Genomic DNA, 12392 nt, shown 5'->3' with positions numbered 1-12392 from the left:
TATGACATGGAAAAATTAATAATAGCAGCACTGCAGGCAAAATCTTCTCTGCTACAATGTGACAGCCCACCCCTTTGTCAGAGGTTTCAAGAATTTGGCTGCACGTTTGGAAATAAGCTGGAGAGATGTTTTAGCTTAGACAAAGCACAGCACACAACGGCTTTGCTGGAGTGTTGGCTCTGTGCTTATGGCAGGAAACTGCAGTAAAAACCATACTTTTCTACCTACAATATGTGATGGTTGTTTTGAATCTTTTTTTTTTTTTTTAGTCTTTTTTTTTTTGCTTGAGTACCCAAGCAGCTAAAAGCTAGAACCACTTAAGGTGACAATTAGGGCCTGACTGTATACTTCATTAATTCAGTAGGTCTTTTTCTTTAAGGACAAACTCCCTTGTTCTGTCTATCCAGTGTGGGCTGTTACATGAGAGCCATACATTCAGTTCTTCAGTCCAGGTGCTTTTTGCAAGTCCGCATGGAAAGTGAAGCGCGTATAAAGAAGAGCAGACTTCATGTGTACCCATCGTAGGTCTGAATCATGTATTAAGGAGATGTTTACATCATGCGACACTAGTAGCTCAAAAATCTGTGAACTAGCCATCGAGCAGTCTCAGAAGCAGTGAAGCTCCAGGGATGCGTGGTGGTGTGCTAAAGCTGATGGGTCCCGGGACAATGTGATTTCATAAGGCATCCAGGACATCTGTATTTTGTAGACATACTTGCTTGGGTATCTGAGCATGTGTCTGTCTTTCAGAGTGTGCCATCCAACCATTCACACTTACGTGGAGCACTGCAGTACAGAGCCTGCCAGAGGGAATATTTTGAAGTTCAGATGTTTTGAGTCTGAGAGTGAAATTGCAGAAGGCCCTTAGAGGTCTGACTTATTGTGCAATCTCTGTAAGTAATTCGTAATCAAAATACCTTTGCACATGTCACTTTTATATTTCCTGTAATAAAACAGCAAGAGCAATTAAGATTTTGGACCATAATCTTCTACAAGCTTCTAAAAATGCATGGGTTGGGGATTTTTTGAGTTATGGCTGAAATAGCCAATTTTAAAATTTTTGATTGCTTCAAAAAAAGTTTGGTAATGGCGATTCTAATAGATTTTTAACTTTAGCCTGCCAAACAAAACTGTTATGTGGTAACATAATTGATCTGAAGTTTTCTTTTGAAAAAAGTTAAGTAAGAAACCAAAAGAACTCTTCACAAAACCGGAAGACATCTGTACTCCGGTAACCCAGTATGTGACCTACTGGGCTTTATGCATTTCAAATCAAAAAGAATCAGTAAATATACTGCCATATGCGTGCAAATGTGTCTGATAACACGCTGTGTGCTGCGGATCTGTAATGTTCTGACACGGTTCAGAAAGCTGTCTGTGGTCTTGGCATTCTTCAGGAAACATTAGATTAATATAGCTGCCTTTGTCATATAATTTTCTTCTTGTTTAAGTAGGTGTGTGAAGGCTGGTGCTACATAAATGGATTACACGGAAGACTTTGGAGGAAGAGGGGGCTTGTAAATGAGGCTGAAATTAATGAATATAAGAATTAGAAATCAAAACTTTATGTTTAGTCTAAGGAGAAACAATTCCGTAAACCATAACCACATGGCTGTTTCTTGTTTGCATCAGCTCTGGTTGACTGTTATTGTCTTCTGTTAGTTCTCTGGGGCAGTGGCCTGACTTTGTTGAATGAGCCAATTGTTTTCCTTTGTGTTGCCCATCAAGTAAGTCCCCATCTGGTTTGTATCAGACTGTTTTCACAGCCAACAACTGCTGCCTTTTCTATATCCTGACACTTAAGGGCCCCATGCTATCAAAGCATTGCTGTGATAGCCTGTCTGGCTGGGCCCATACAGCTGTGCCTTGCAGCTTGAAACTATTACCCAAGTAATGGTAACTTAGAACTTGAACTGGCTCTTATTCCCACTGGTGTCATGTGTACAGTGAACAGAATACATTTTTGTTGAACTCCGTGTTCAACAAAAAATTCTTTAAAGCTCTCAGCGTATATGATTGGTTAGTTTTTATTTTCCAGCAGCTTCCTGTATCTAGAGGCAGTTTTGCATTCTTCTAAAACATTAATGAGTGCAAGACGGGCAATACTTATTTAAGACATTGTTGTTATTACTTACTTTTATGGTACATTAAAGCTCAATAAGTGAAAATTAAACAAGCAAATGATTCTTAATGAGGATTTTTCTTATCAGATTTAGAATACATTTCCAAGAAACTTTCTGTGCATAATAAAGGTGGGTTGTGTGAATAATGCTATACATTGGCTACTACGTTACTCACTTTCTAAGCAGTGATCTAAAAATACAGAGCAATGGACAATGAAGCTGCATTAGCCTGTTTATTTCTTCTCTTGAAGGAATTGGGAAGGATTGGATAACTCTGTAACCTGGGCAGTAAAACTATATTACGGTTTGCATTGCAGAATCATTGAGAGGCCCCTGGAATGATCCAGGTCCCTTTCTGCCTGGCTTCCTACATGGTAGGAGACAGTCCTGTTCCGAGGGACCTTGCAACATGTGCGTTTTCTCCCTCCAAGATTTAAAAAAACCACAACATTGCATCAAATAATAGTGACATTCAAGTGTTGTCTTATATAAGGAAAGATATCATCTTTAAGCATTTGTTCTCTTCTGTTCTTGTGTAGGCCATGTATCCATCTAACTCTCAGTGACAGAGTAATGATGAGCGGAAACATATTCCCCAACTTGTATATGTATTGAATTTTAAGTATATTCTGGACTCAGCTCTTTCATGATATTTAAGAGAGGAAGAAAAAGAAAATAATGGATAATGCATTTCAAATTTCTGGTCTTACTGTGTGTGCAAGAAACTGCTAGAAAGCAGACTGATTTATCTAATACTTGCAGAGTAAGTGTTCCTGAACTTGGGAGTGCATGTGTGTGTATATAATGTGGGTGAATTTGCTTCAAGTAAAATAATGGGGAGCCCTTAAATTCCATGAGACGCACAAGATGAGATTTTTTTGCCATTGTGCTATTCATACTGGTACACACTGGGTGTCATTGTGACAGACTAGGGTTGTGCTAAATAATTGGGTTTATGTCATTGTCAGGTATTCAAAGGGTTTGCAAAAGCTGCGTTCTTAAGGAGCTTTCCATAATTGCTTTTCCTTTGAGCACTATATAAATTCAGGAGTTGCAGTGTGTGCTCTGGAGCAGCAGACAGACCCAGGCATCTGTGCCATTCACCTGCACAAGTCGAGTCCCATCAGCACACACCTCCGCAAGGAAGCTGCTCCCACACATGCCAACTGAATTTCTGCGCACGCTCCCTTCCAGTGCAAATTTCCCTGTACTGTGGCCAGGAATATTTAAACCCAGACAACTGATAAATGAATTTCATTCAGGCTGCTTACAAGCTATATTAATCATGCTTGTGGCCCAATGCAATGAAGAAAGCTATTGATGAACTGAGTGCAACCAGGTTTGGCATCAATAGTTTGAACTGGGAAGAGTGAATGTCAAAGTGCTGCGATGCTTTCTAAAATAAGTTGACACTAGACACCAGAAAGAGTTGCCACCATCAGTTAATGCAGTCAGGATCTTCAAAGTTTCAACTTGCGTGTGTGTGCACTGCTTCAGAGGTAAAGAACATCTGCCCAAATGAGAACTTAATGTAAATGAGTATGTTCAGTGTCTCAAAAGGCATTGCTTGACTGCTGCTCGAAGATTTGTGCAGAGCACCTCCTGCATTGCTAACAACAGTTGTCGGTTTCACTGTCACTGCTGGGGAACCGCTGGGTCAGTAGTGAAATCTTCAAGAAGCATAGTGTTGCTGGGAGCAGTCTGCAGTGTTTTCCCCTCTTTATATAGTGCTCAGTAGAGATGGAGGTGTGTGTCGTATTAAAATCAGAAGCGATGTGGATAACAGAGTTAAGAAGGTGGTGTAATGTGCTGCATATGTAACATAGATGTAGAGCAATATGTTTTTGCAGTTCGCTTACTGATTTAGAGCTCAGATTCACTGCATATTAAGAAGGAATTTTGTTTTTACTCTTTCCCATGTAGCAGGCCAAGGTTCTTAGATTGGTGTTTTGGGTTTTTTTGGTTGTTTGGTTTTTGTTTGTTTTGTTGTTTGGGTTTTTTTTTACAAGGAGGAATGCTTATATCTATTGTACGAAGTTTAAACATTTTAGATTGTAATAAACTTTAAGACCTTTCAGAGTCTTTGGTTCTGGCATCACACCGGGTCTCATTTCAAGAGAAGGTTAGATGGTCTTTGGCAGAACAGGGTCTGGACACTTGCGTAATGGCTGGCTACCAGCATATCTTCCAGTAAAGACATTTGATGTTTTCCTTATTTTAACATATGCTTACTTATCTAGATTGCAACGGTATTCTTTCTGAACTACTACAAATACTGCTTGCCTCTCTAAAATTCCTAGAATTGCTTATCCCTAATACATTTTTCAGAGTTAATTGATATGCACCAATGGTAAGACCTTTAATGGCCATCTTCTGCTGTTTAACAAATATCTTTAAAGGAGGTCTTTTTAACAACTTTGTCGGCATGTATGCTAGAAATGTGCATAGAGATGTCCTACTGTTTATTAGAATACATTGCTGGAAAACGCTAACTATATAGGGCTGGTTTTGTTCTGTCTTGTCTTGTTTTTTCCTGGGGAAAATATTTATAATCTCCATTTCAAAAGGTGTAATTACAAAAATTGAGTAATTGTGCTGTAGGTATAACCATTTTAATATGCCAGATCTTTGTAATGGTAGTACAGTAATAGAAGTCTGTTTCCATATGGAGAATCCCATGACTTTGGAAGTGAAAATCATCAAAATAAATTAATAGGGTCATGTGAATATTTAGATTTTAGAAGTATTCAGAATAGAGAAATACAGCTATTTTGTTTGTGGTCATCTAGATAAACACTTGCTCTTTGAACAGTTTTTTATTTTTAGTATATCATATAAATTTTTATTATAAGAATGCATTTAGTGACCCTGTTATATGTGAAGAGTGATGTATAATGAGAAAATTCTGCCCTGCAGTACTGCCTGAAGAGCCGTGCAGTACAGAAGGTTTTCTGTTTTCTTCCTGATGCCTACCCCCTAGACTTCATTCAGTCTGGGTGCTGATCGCTGCCCTGGCTGGAGGGTACGTAACCTCCTTTCCCAGGAAATCCTCTTGTTTGTTTGAGGGAGAGCTCATCAGGGTCTTCCATCCCATCACACTTTTAAGTGATAGAAAGTAGCTTGTGACTTCTGTCACTAATTCACTGAAAGTTGTCCTCTTAACATTCCTAACAATTTTTTCAATAGTCATGTAGCTGAGGAGTTAATAGGGCTGGATAGTGTGCGATGCTTAGTAAGCGTATTCAGGGCAAGCATCACTGCAGATAACATGTTCAGTCTTTATCTGCAACATACTGAACCTGTCTGATAAGTAGAGATTGTTATATGTGTATCCCAAGTGATATGGACAACCACGCATCAAAAACTGCCTAAGAGCAGCATGTTAGAGTAACTGTTGGTAATTTAGCTGCATGGGCCAAATTGATCTGAAGACAGGAAGGCGGAGACTCCAGAGTAACCCAGAACATATCCTGGCCAGTACACTAACTTACAAAAGAACATAATTTGCTTAGGGGATCCATCACTGGGACACCCATCTTCTTTTTAAGCGCGAACTGGAAAGATGTTCATTTTCAAACCCACTGCAACCCTTATTTATGAGGAAACATCATTGAATTTTTCATTCAACTTTACTTGTGTAAATTATTTTTAAATTATTTTTAAGTAAAAGCAGGCCGTGTAACTTTTAAGAATTAAAAAGATGCTTTGATTGGTTTTTTTGTTTACTTGCCACTCCCCGTGTAGGCTATGAAAGCTATTATGTCTAGCACTGTGGTATGATGTAGATAAGCTGGAGGTGGTATTGCTGCAATTAATATTGTTAAGATACGAGGTCTCAGTAGAGCCAGTCCTACTGCTAGGATTGCAGTGAACAGTTCTGCATCCTGAGGGAGGTCTGCGTAACTTTATCTTAGAATTTAGTATGAATTCCCACTATTGATCATTTGAATTTTTTTTAATTTTTTTTTTTGAGCTGCTTTATTTTGCTTCAGATACTGGCATTAAAATGCCTTTTGGATCCCCAAACATGAAGGTGTGAATAACAGAGCTTGAATGTATTATATACAACTGTACTTTAAAAATTACTTTCTCATCCACTTGCCTGTTAGATTTTGCAGAAAATGAGAAAAAGATTGCTATGTAGGTGACACTTAGTTGTACTGAATAAATAAAATATTAATTACACAATTACGTATGCAGTTTTTAAATTATCACTTGTCAGATTCTCCTGATTCCACCAGCTGTGGATTTAGAGATTACTCCCCCCCCCCCCCAGCTCTTACACAAGATACACATTTTCCTGGTGTTTTTCAAAGACTCTGGACTAGTAATGAACCAACTCCTTCTCCTTTTTTTACTTTGAAATGAAAGCTGCTGCTCCAAGGTTTACCACATCTCATTTCTCCTCAAGAAAATGGTACAGTCAAGAAGCAGCAGTGCTTAAAATTTAAGAAAAGACTATTTGTTTGTAGCCAATTCCACATCAAAAATTAACAGGCATCTGTACAGAAATATCAAATTGACTTCTAATATTTCTTCTTAATTTTAATAATTATTGTAGTTATTTGGAAAGATCATTACACATCTTTTGGAAGTGATTTGCTGGGAAACGATAGCAAGAGTTGTGGCCAGGGAACAAACTTGTTAAGCAATGGGATACTCTACAGAGCAAAATACACCAGATCAAAAGAAGCAGGGTAGATTTTAGTCACCAAAAGGAAATATTTTAGTAAACTCTGCAATCTCATTTCTAGATGGTTTTGGAGCTGCTTTCTGTCTGTCCTTCCCTACTGGTCTCTGTGTTAGGATTTTGAAAAATCTGGTTCTAGTTTATTTTATGTATTTCTAGTTTTTGTTCTGTTTAGTGTTGTTATTGGTGGGAATACAGCATGTTTTGGAAAACCACTGAACCTTGAACTCAGACTTGAGAGGAGGAAAAATCGTTTTCAAATACTCTGCTTTGAAAAATTTGTTGGCTGCTTAGCCTGTGTCCTGCCCTCCTTTACTGACCCAGGATCTGAATTTATTTTCTTTTCAGAAATATTTATAGCTAGGATATACATCAGGGTTTAAAGAAACAAACAAAAAAAGGAAAGCAGTGTGTGTATGCATGTTTATTTTCTGTGTGCTTGTATGCGGAGTTTCTGTAAGTACATTACACCATGTGAAGATGGAATTTGCCAAGTTTAGGTCAAAACTTGAACTGAACTCATACTATACAGTTTTCTGTCTCCACTGGTGTCTGTGGCCCACTTATGGAGGTTTATGAGTTGGCTGAAGCCTTTTAGAATTAAACTGTGCTTTTTCATCTCAAGCAGTAGAATCATACTTCTAAATCCAGACATTTTTGGCTCAAGTCCTACAGATGTCTGTCCATTTCTGTAAAAGAACTCAAGTGTTTTAATTGTAAATCTATCCCTTTCATGTAACTCAGCCCTAGAAATTTGGCCTAAGGTTGCCTAGAGTCATTTCTGTTTGCATGAAACCAGCTTGGTTAGGCGCAGCTTGTTTTTGAGTTACAAGAACAGATCTGCAGGCATTTGCAGACCATTTTGCTCTTGCTTTCTGTATTCCTGTCCTAGTGGAAGGCAGCTGTCTGACATGCAGCCCGGGGCCCTATGCATAGCAAAGCATTTACATAATGAGAACAGAGTCCCTGCTCTAAAAAGCACACGTGCTTAAAGATTTTTGCTTCGTTTCTAGCAGAGCTGAGAGGACACTTTCTCCACAATAACATAAATACACACGTGGATTCAAGGTGGAAGTGGTCCAGAGCTAGAAAAGTGGAGGAGCTATCATTTCTAATGAATGGAGAATAATTTTGTCCAAACAATTGGACTATTTGAACCACCGCTGATGGTCATGCTTGTTTTTGAGAATGTCGTATTCTTTACCATCGCCAACATGTGACGAGTTCCTTACCATGCCCACTCGCAACTCTATAAGCCATTAAATTCCAGAAGCATTGAATTATGTAGTCAATATACAAAGTATAGCTAGACATGAGTCTGAACTGGAAATACTGTTCTTATAATTAATAACATGACTCACATTGCAGTGTATTTTATCCTTTCAGTGTAGCCTTCAGAATTGCTTACATCAAAACATTTATCAGTTTCTTACCAGTATATGTTCACCCAGTAAGTCTGGAATAATTTTGATTTTGACAAAAATGCTGCTTCTTGGATTGCTGTACTTGGTAATTTGCCTGTTACAACTACATATGAAAAGGAGTGAATTTTTCTTTGGTACCCTATAGATATCCACGGAGACATGGATTGGATACACATTGGCACAAATATGTACCTCACATCTTTATTTACACATAAAAGCAGCAGATAAAATGTTTCTACTGATAGCGGTTCTGTTACCTTTGGGCTTGTAGGTATTCTTCTACTTTACCGTCATTACCGTAAAGATTTTCTGACAACTCTGTTTCCCTGCTAACAGTCTTTGTAACTGTATCCCAGATGTAAATCTTTTTTTGTAGGGAAAAAGCAAAATGGGGGAATGACAAAGATTTTTTAAAAAAAGGCACTTTCATTGAAGGTTTTAAGATGCTGAGTTACAGATCTGCAGGTGCTGTGCTATCCCCAGTGCTCCAGACACTTGAGATAATGCCATCTGGATTAAATTATTTGTTGGGGCAGGACAGTGTTTTAAACTTTGAAGTCAGTAATAAACAAAGTGAAGCAGCTGGAATCTGGCAGAAGAAGAAACAAGCCATTCATATCAACCTGTGCTATTAAAGGAGAACACTGCACTGGAATTGTTTTTACATATGCTTGGAGCCTTATTATCATAGAAACATAGAATGGTTTGGGCTGGAAGGGACCTTAAAAATCATCTCATTCCAACCCCCCTGCCCTGGGCAGGGACACCTCCCACTGGACCAGGCTGCTCAAAGCCCCATCCAGCCTGGTCTCGAACACTTCTGAGGAAAGGGCATCCACAACTTCTCTGGGCAACCTGTTCCAGTGCCTCACCACCCTCAGAGTAAAGAATTTCTTCCTAATATCTAATCTAAATCTACCCTCTTTCTGTTTAAAACCATTACCCCTCGTCCTATTGCTACACTCCCTCATAAAGAGTCCCTCCGCATCTCTCCTGTAGGCCCCCTTCAGGTACTGGAAGGACGTTATAAGGTCTTCTTGGAGCCTTCTCTTCTCCAGGCTGAACAGCCCTGACTCTCTCAGCCTGTCCTCATAGCATACGTGCTCCAGCCCTCTGATCATCTTCGTGGTCCTCCTCTGGACCCGTTCCAACAGGTCTATGTCCTTCTTGTGCTGAGGACTCCAAAGCTGGACGCAGTACTCTGGAGTAGGGTCTCATGAGAGCAGAGTAGAGTGGCAGAATAACCTCCCTCAACCTGCTGGCCACTCTTTTTTTTGATGCAGCCCAGGATGCAGTTGGCGTTCTGGGCTGCAAGTGCACATTGCCCGCTCATGCTGAGCTTCTCATCAACCAACACCCTCAAGTCCTCCACCTCAGGGCTGCCCTCAGTCTATTCTCCCAGCCTGTATCTGGGCTTGGAATTGCTGTGACCCAGGTGCAGGACCTTGCACTTGGCCTGGGTGAACTTCATGAGGTTCGCATGGGCTCACCTCTCCAGCCTGTTCAGGTCCGTCTGGATGGCATCCATTCCCTCCTCACAGCTTGGTGTCATTGGCAAACTTGCTGAGGGTGCATTTAATCCCACTGTCCATCTTGCCAACAAAGATGTTAAACAGCAATGGTCCCTGACCCCTGAGGAACGCCACTCATCACTGATTTCCACTTGGACATTGAGCCGTTGACTGCAACTGTTTGAGTGCAGCCATCCAGCTAATTCCTTATCCACTGAGTGGTCCATCCATCATATCCATGTCTTTCCAATTTAGAGACCAGGATGTTGTGCAGGATAGTGTCAAGGGTTGCTGTGTCACAGGGTTGCTGTGAAGTGATGGTTGTTCTTAAATTTTAATTAGTAGTATGTAGATAATTACAGTAATTATGGTTCTGTTCTTGTACTGAAACAATAACGTGGGTCCTGATCCTTCAGATCCCTCCCCTTGAAGATAGCTCTTTTCACTTATAAGATATGGGTCTGTTTTACATCCAGATAGATTAAAAATAGAAGTTTTATTTATTGCAGGGACACTGACTCAAAGGAGTTAAAGCACATCATTTTTATTTGGCTTAAAAGTCAGCCTCGTTTAGTCTTTTTATTTTGCTAAATAGAAAAATTTTAAAAGAAAGATTTAAACATTTTTCTTTGTTCTTACTGTTGCCAATATGGTATTAGTAACCAAACCTCCCTTCAGGGTGTTTAATTCCTTTTCCATTTGGCATACATTCACAATACACTTGTATATAGCATACTCTCTCTGTGTGACGGTACCTCTTAGAGAAAAACTCCCTTCACAGGTCACCGGATGGTTTACACACCATTCATTTTTATGTTTCTGTTAACCAAAGATCTGGAAATTTAATACTGTACATGAATTTGTTATAGATTGGCAAGAGCAGGAAAAATCTCTAATTTGAAATCTGACCTTTTCCATCAGTGGGTCACCAAGACGTTTTCAGTCACTGTTGAGTTTCTACCAGTCAAGGACCCTTACACACTTATTAAGCGTGTCAGTTTTCAAAGTTTATATGAATGTTTTCTATTAGATGGTGACAATGAATTTGGAGAACTGGAGGTCACCTCAGGTCACGTATTCCATTTATTGGATTTTAACAAGGAAAAATTTTATAAATACATCTAAGTACATGATTACAAAATTGTACTGCATACTTCTAGAGCCTCTCAAGAGGGGGAAAAAAGCTGCGAAGTTTACCTGCCTTCCTGCCCCGCACAGCTTTGTAAATGGAGGAATTTTCCCTTCTGTTTTTATGACATATCAAAAGATTATAAGCACCATTGCAGTTTGCATAGTTGTGGCGGTGAAGAGCTCAATGTTTAAGAGGAAACCATTGTAGTATTGGTTATGAGCTGTTCTCTGATGGGGGAAAGAAATAAAATGGAATATCACATTGTTAAAGAAGGAGCAGGCCAGGGACTATACAAGTGCTATCACTGATGTACAGCAAAAGGCAAATACGGACATCAGTAAATAGCATACATGTGAGCAGGAACACAAGCATTGAAACCTGTGTGCTCGTAGTTGTGTATTTATTCACATACCCATCCCTATGCGTATATACGAATGTGTTGTATGCACTGTGCACTCATGAGGTTAGATTAAGCAAGAGGTGATAATGATAAAGCACATGCAGAAGTTACTCAATAGTTGTATCTTTGGGCCAATGTAGAGTTTCAGGACTAGCAGCTTTCTATCCTGGAAAGTTACAGTCACGGAGCAGAATCTCCCTTGTAGCCGAAATAGGATATCCATATTTTTTTTACAGTTAAAATGTTGAAAATCCAGGTTCTGTATTTTTTGTGTGCATCTGACAAAGTCAAAGACTTCACATTTCTGTCTTTAAAAAAAGGGAAATGTTTACTTTTCTTTAGGTATATTTAGATAACTGGTAACTTTTCTGTTGAGCAAGTAGATGGAATTATTCTTTTAATAATTCTGTCCTTTCAACATTTTATATCTATCATAAAAGCGAACTATAGTATACCTGTAAAATATATTAGAGTATGTGCTAGGGAGAATGTAGACTAATATGATACTTTCTTTCAGCAACCCAGAATCAAATACTTGGGAAGTTACTACGGAGCTTTGGGATAAGGGAATATTCTTCCCCCATCACCACCACCACACGTTTTTTTCTTTTTTCTTTAACAAACCTGAAAACAGCTGTTGAAACAATGACATCATGGAATGTGGCATTACTGTGGAAATTATTAACAAAGTCAAGCTTTGAAAGCATTAAACTACATATAGTGTTGGAGAGCTGCTTTAGCGTCTAGGATGATTTACAAGGTTTCCTTGGACGTTACACATTCACGTCTTTACTGTGTGTCAGCTTCACGTCTAACCAATTAAACGCTTTGCTTTTCTTCTGTTCCCTTTCTGAATAACCTATTTTTATCACGCAAACATGGCTACAGACTAAGCTCATGGAAGTACTTCTGGAAAAACAAAACATGTACGTTGCTTGCACATCTTTGTGGTGTTACCATAAACGTCCTTTGGAATCACATTCAGAAGATGTAGGATTTCTCATGTCTTCTTACTTGACAGCTGTGCTTTGTAGAGGGGTTCGGGCTGGGGGTGACGAAAGCTGTCCAACTAGTGAGGATAGTCCAGTGAAAATATGGATATTGCTTCTTGC

At 39.2% G+C, this 12392-nt stretch overlaps 1 protein-coding gene across 5 annotated transcripts in view; it reads left to right on the top strand.

Annotated features, from left to right (window-relative positions):
* KIAA0586 (KIAA0586 ortholog) overlaps positions 1–12392 on the top strand; it is a 76583-nt gene that overhangs the window by 61940 nt on the left and 2251 nt on the right. Inside the window, exon 31 of one of the 5 annotated variants that reach the window (XM_063333665.1) lies at positions 751–859. The exons of the other annotated variants lie outside the window; for them this stretch is intronic. Within the exon in view, the coding sequence (XP_063189735.1) occupies positions 751–821 (71 nt within the window). The 3' untranslated portion in view covers positions 822–859. Of the gene's footprint in view, positions 1–750; positions 860–12392 lie in introns of those variants that run through there. 5 annotated transcript variants of the gene reach the window in all.

This window comes from Chroicocephalus ridibundus, chromosome 4 (assembly GCF_963924245.1).
Source record: "Chroicocephalus ridibundus chromosome 4, bChrRid1.1, whole genome shotgun sequence".
Lineage (NCBI taxonomy): Eukaryota > Metazoa > Chordata > Aves > Charadriiformes > Laridae > Chroicocephalus > Chroicocephalus ridibundus.
Note: the sequence above shows the minus strand (reverse complement) of the source record. Positions and strands in the feature narration are given on the sequence as shown.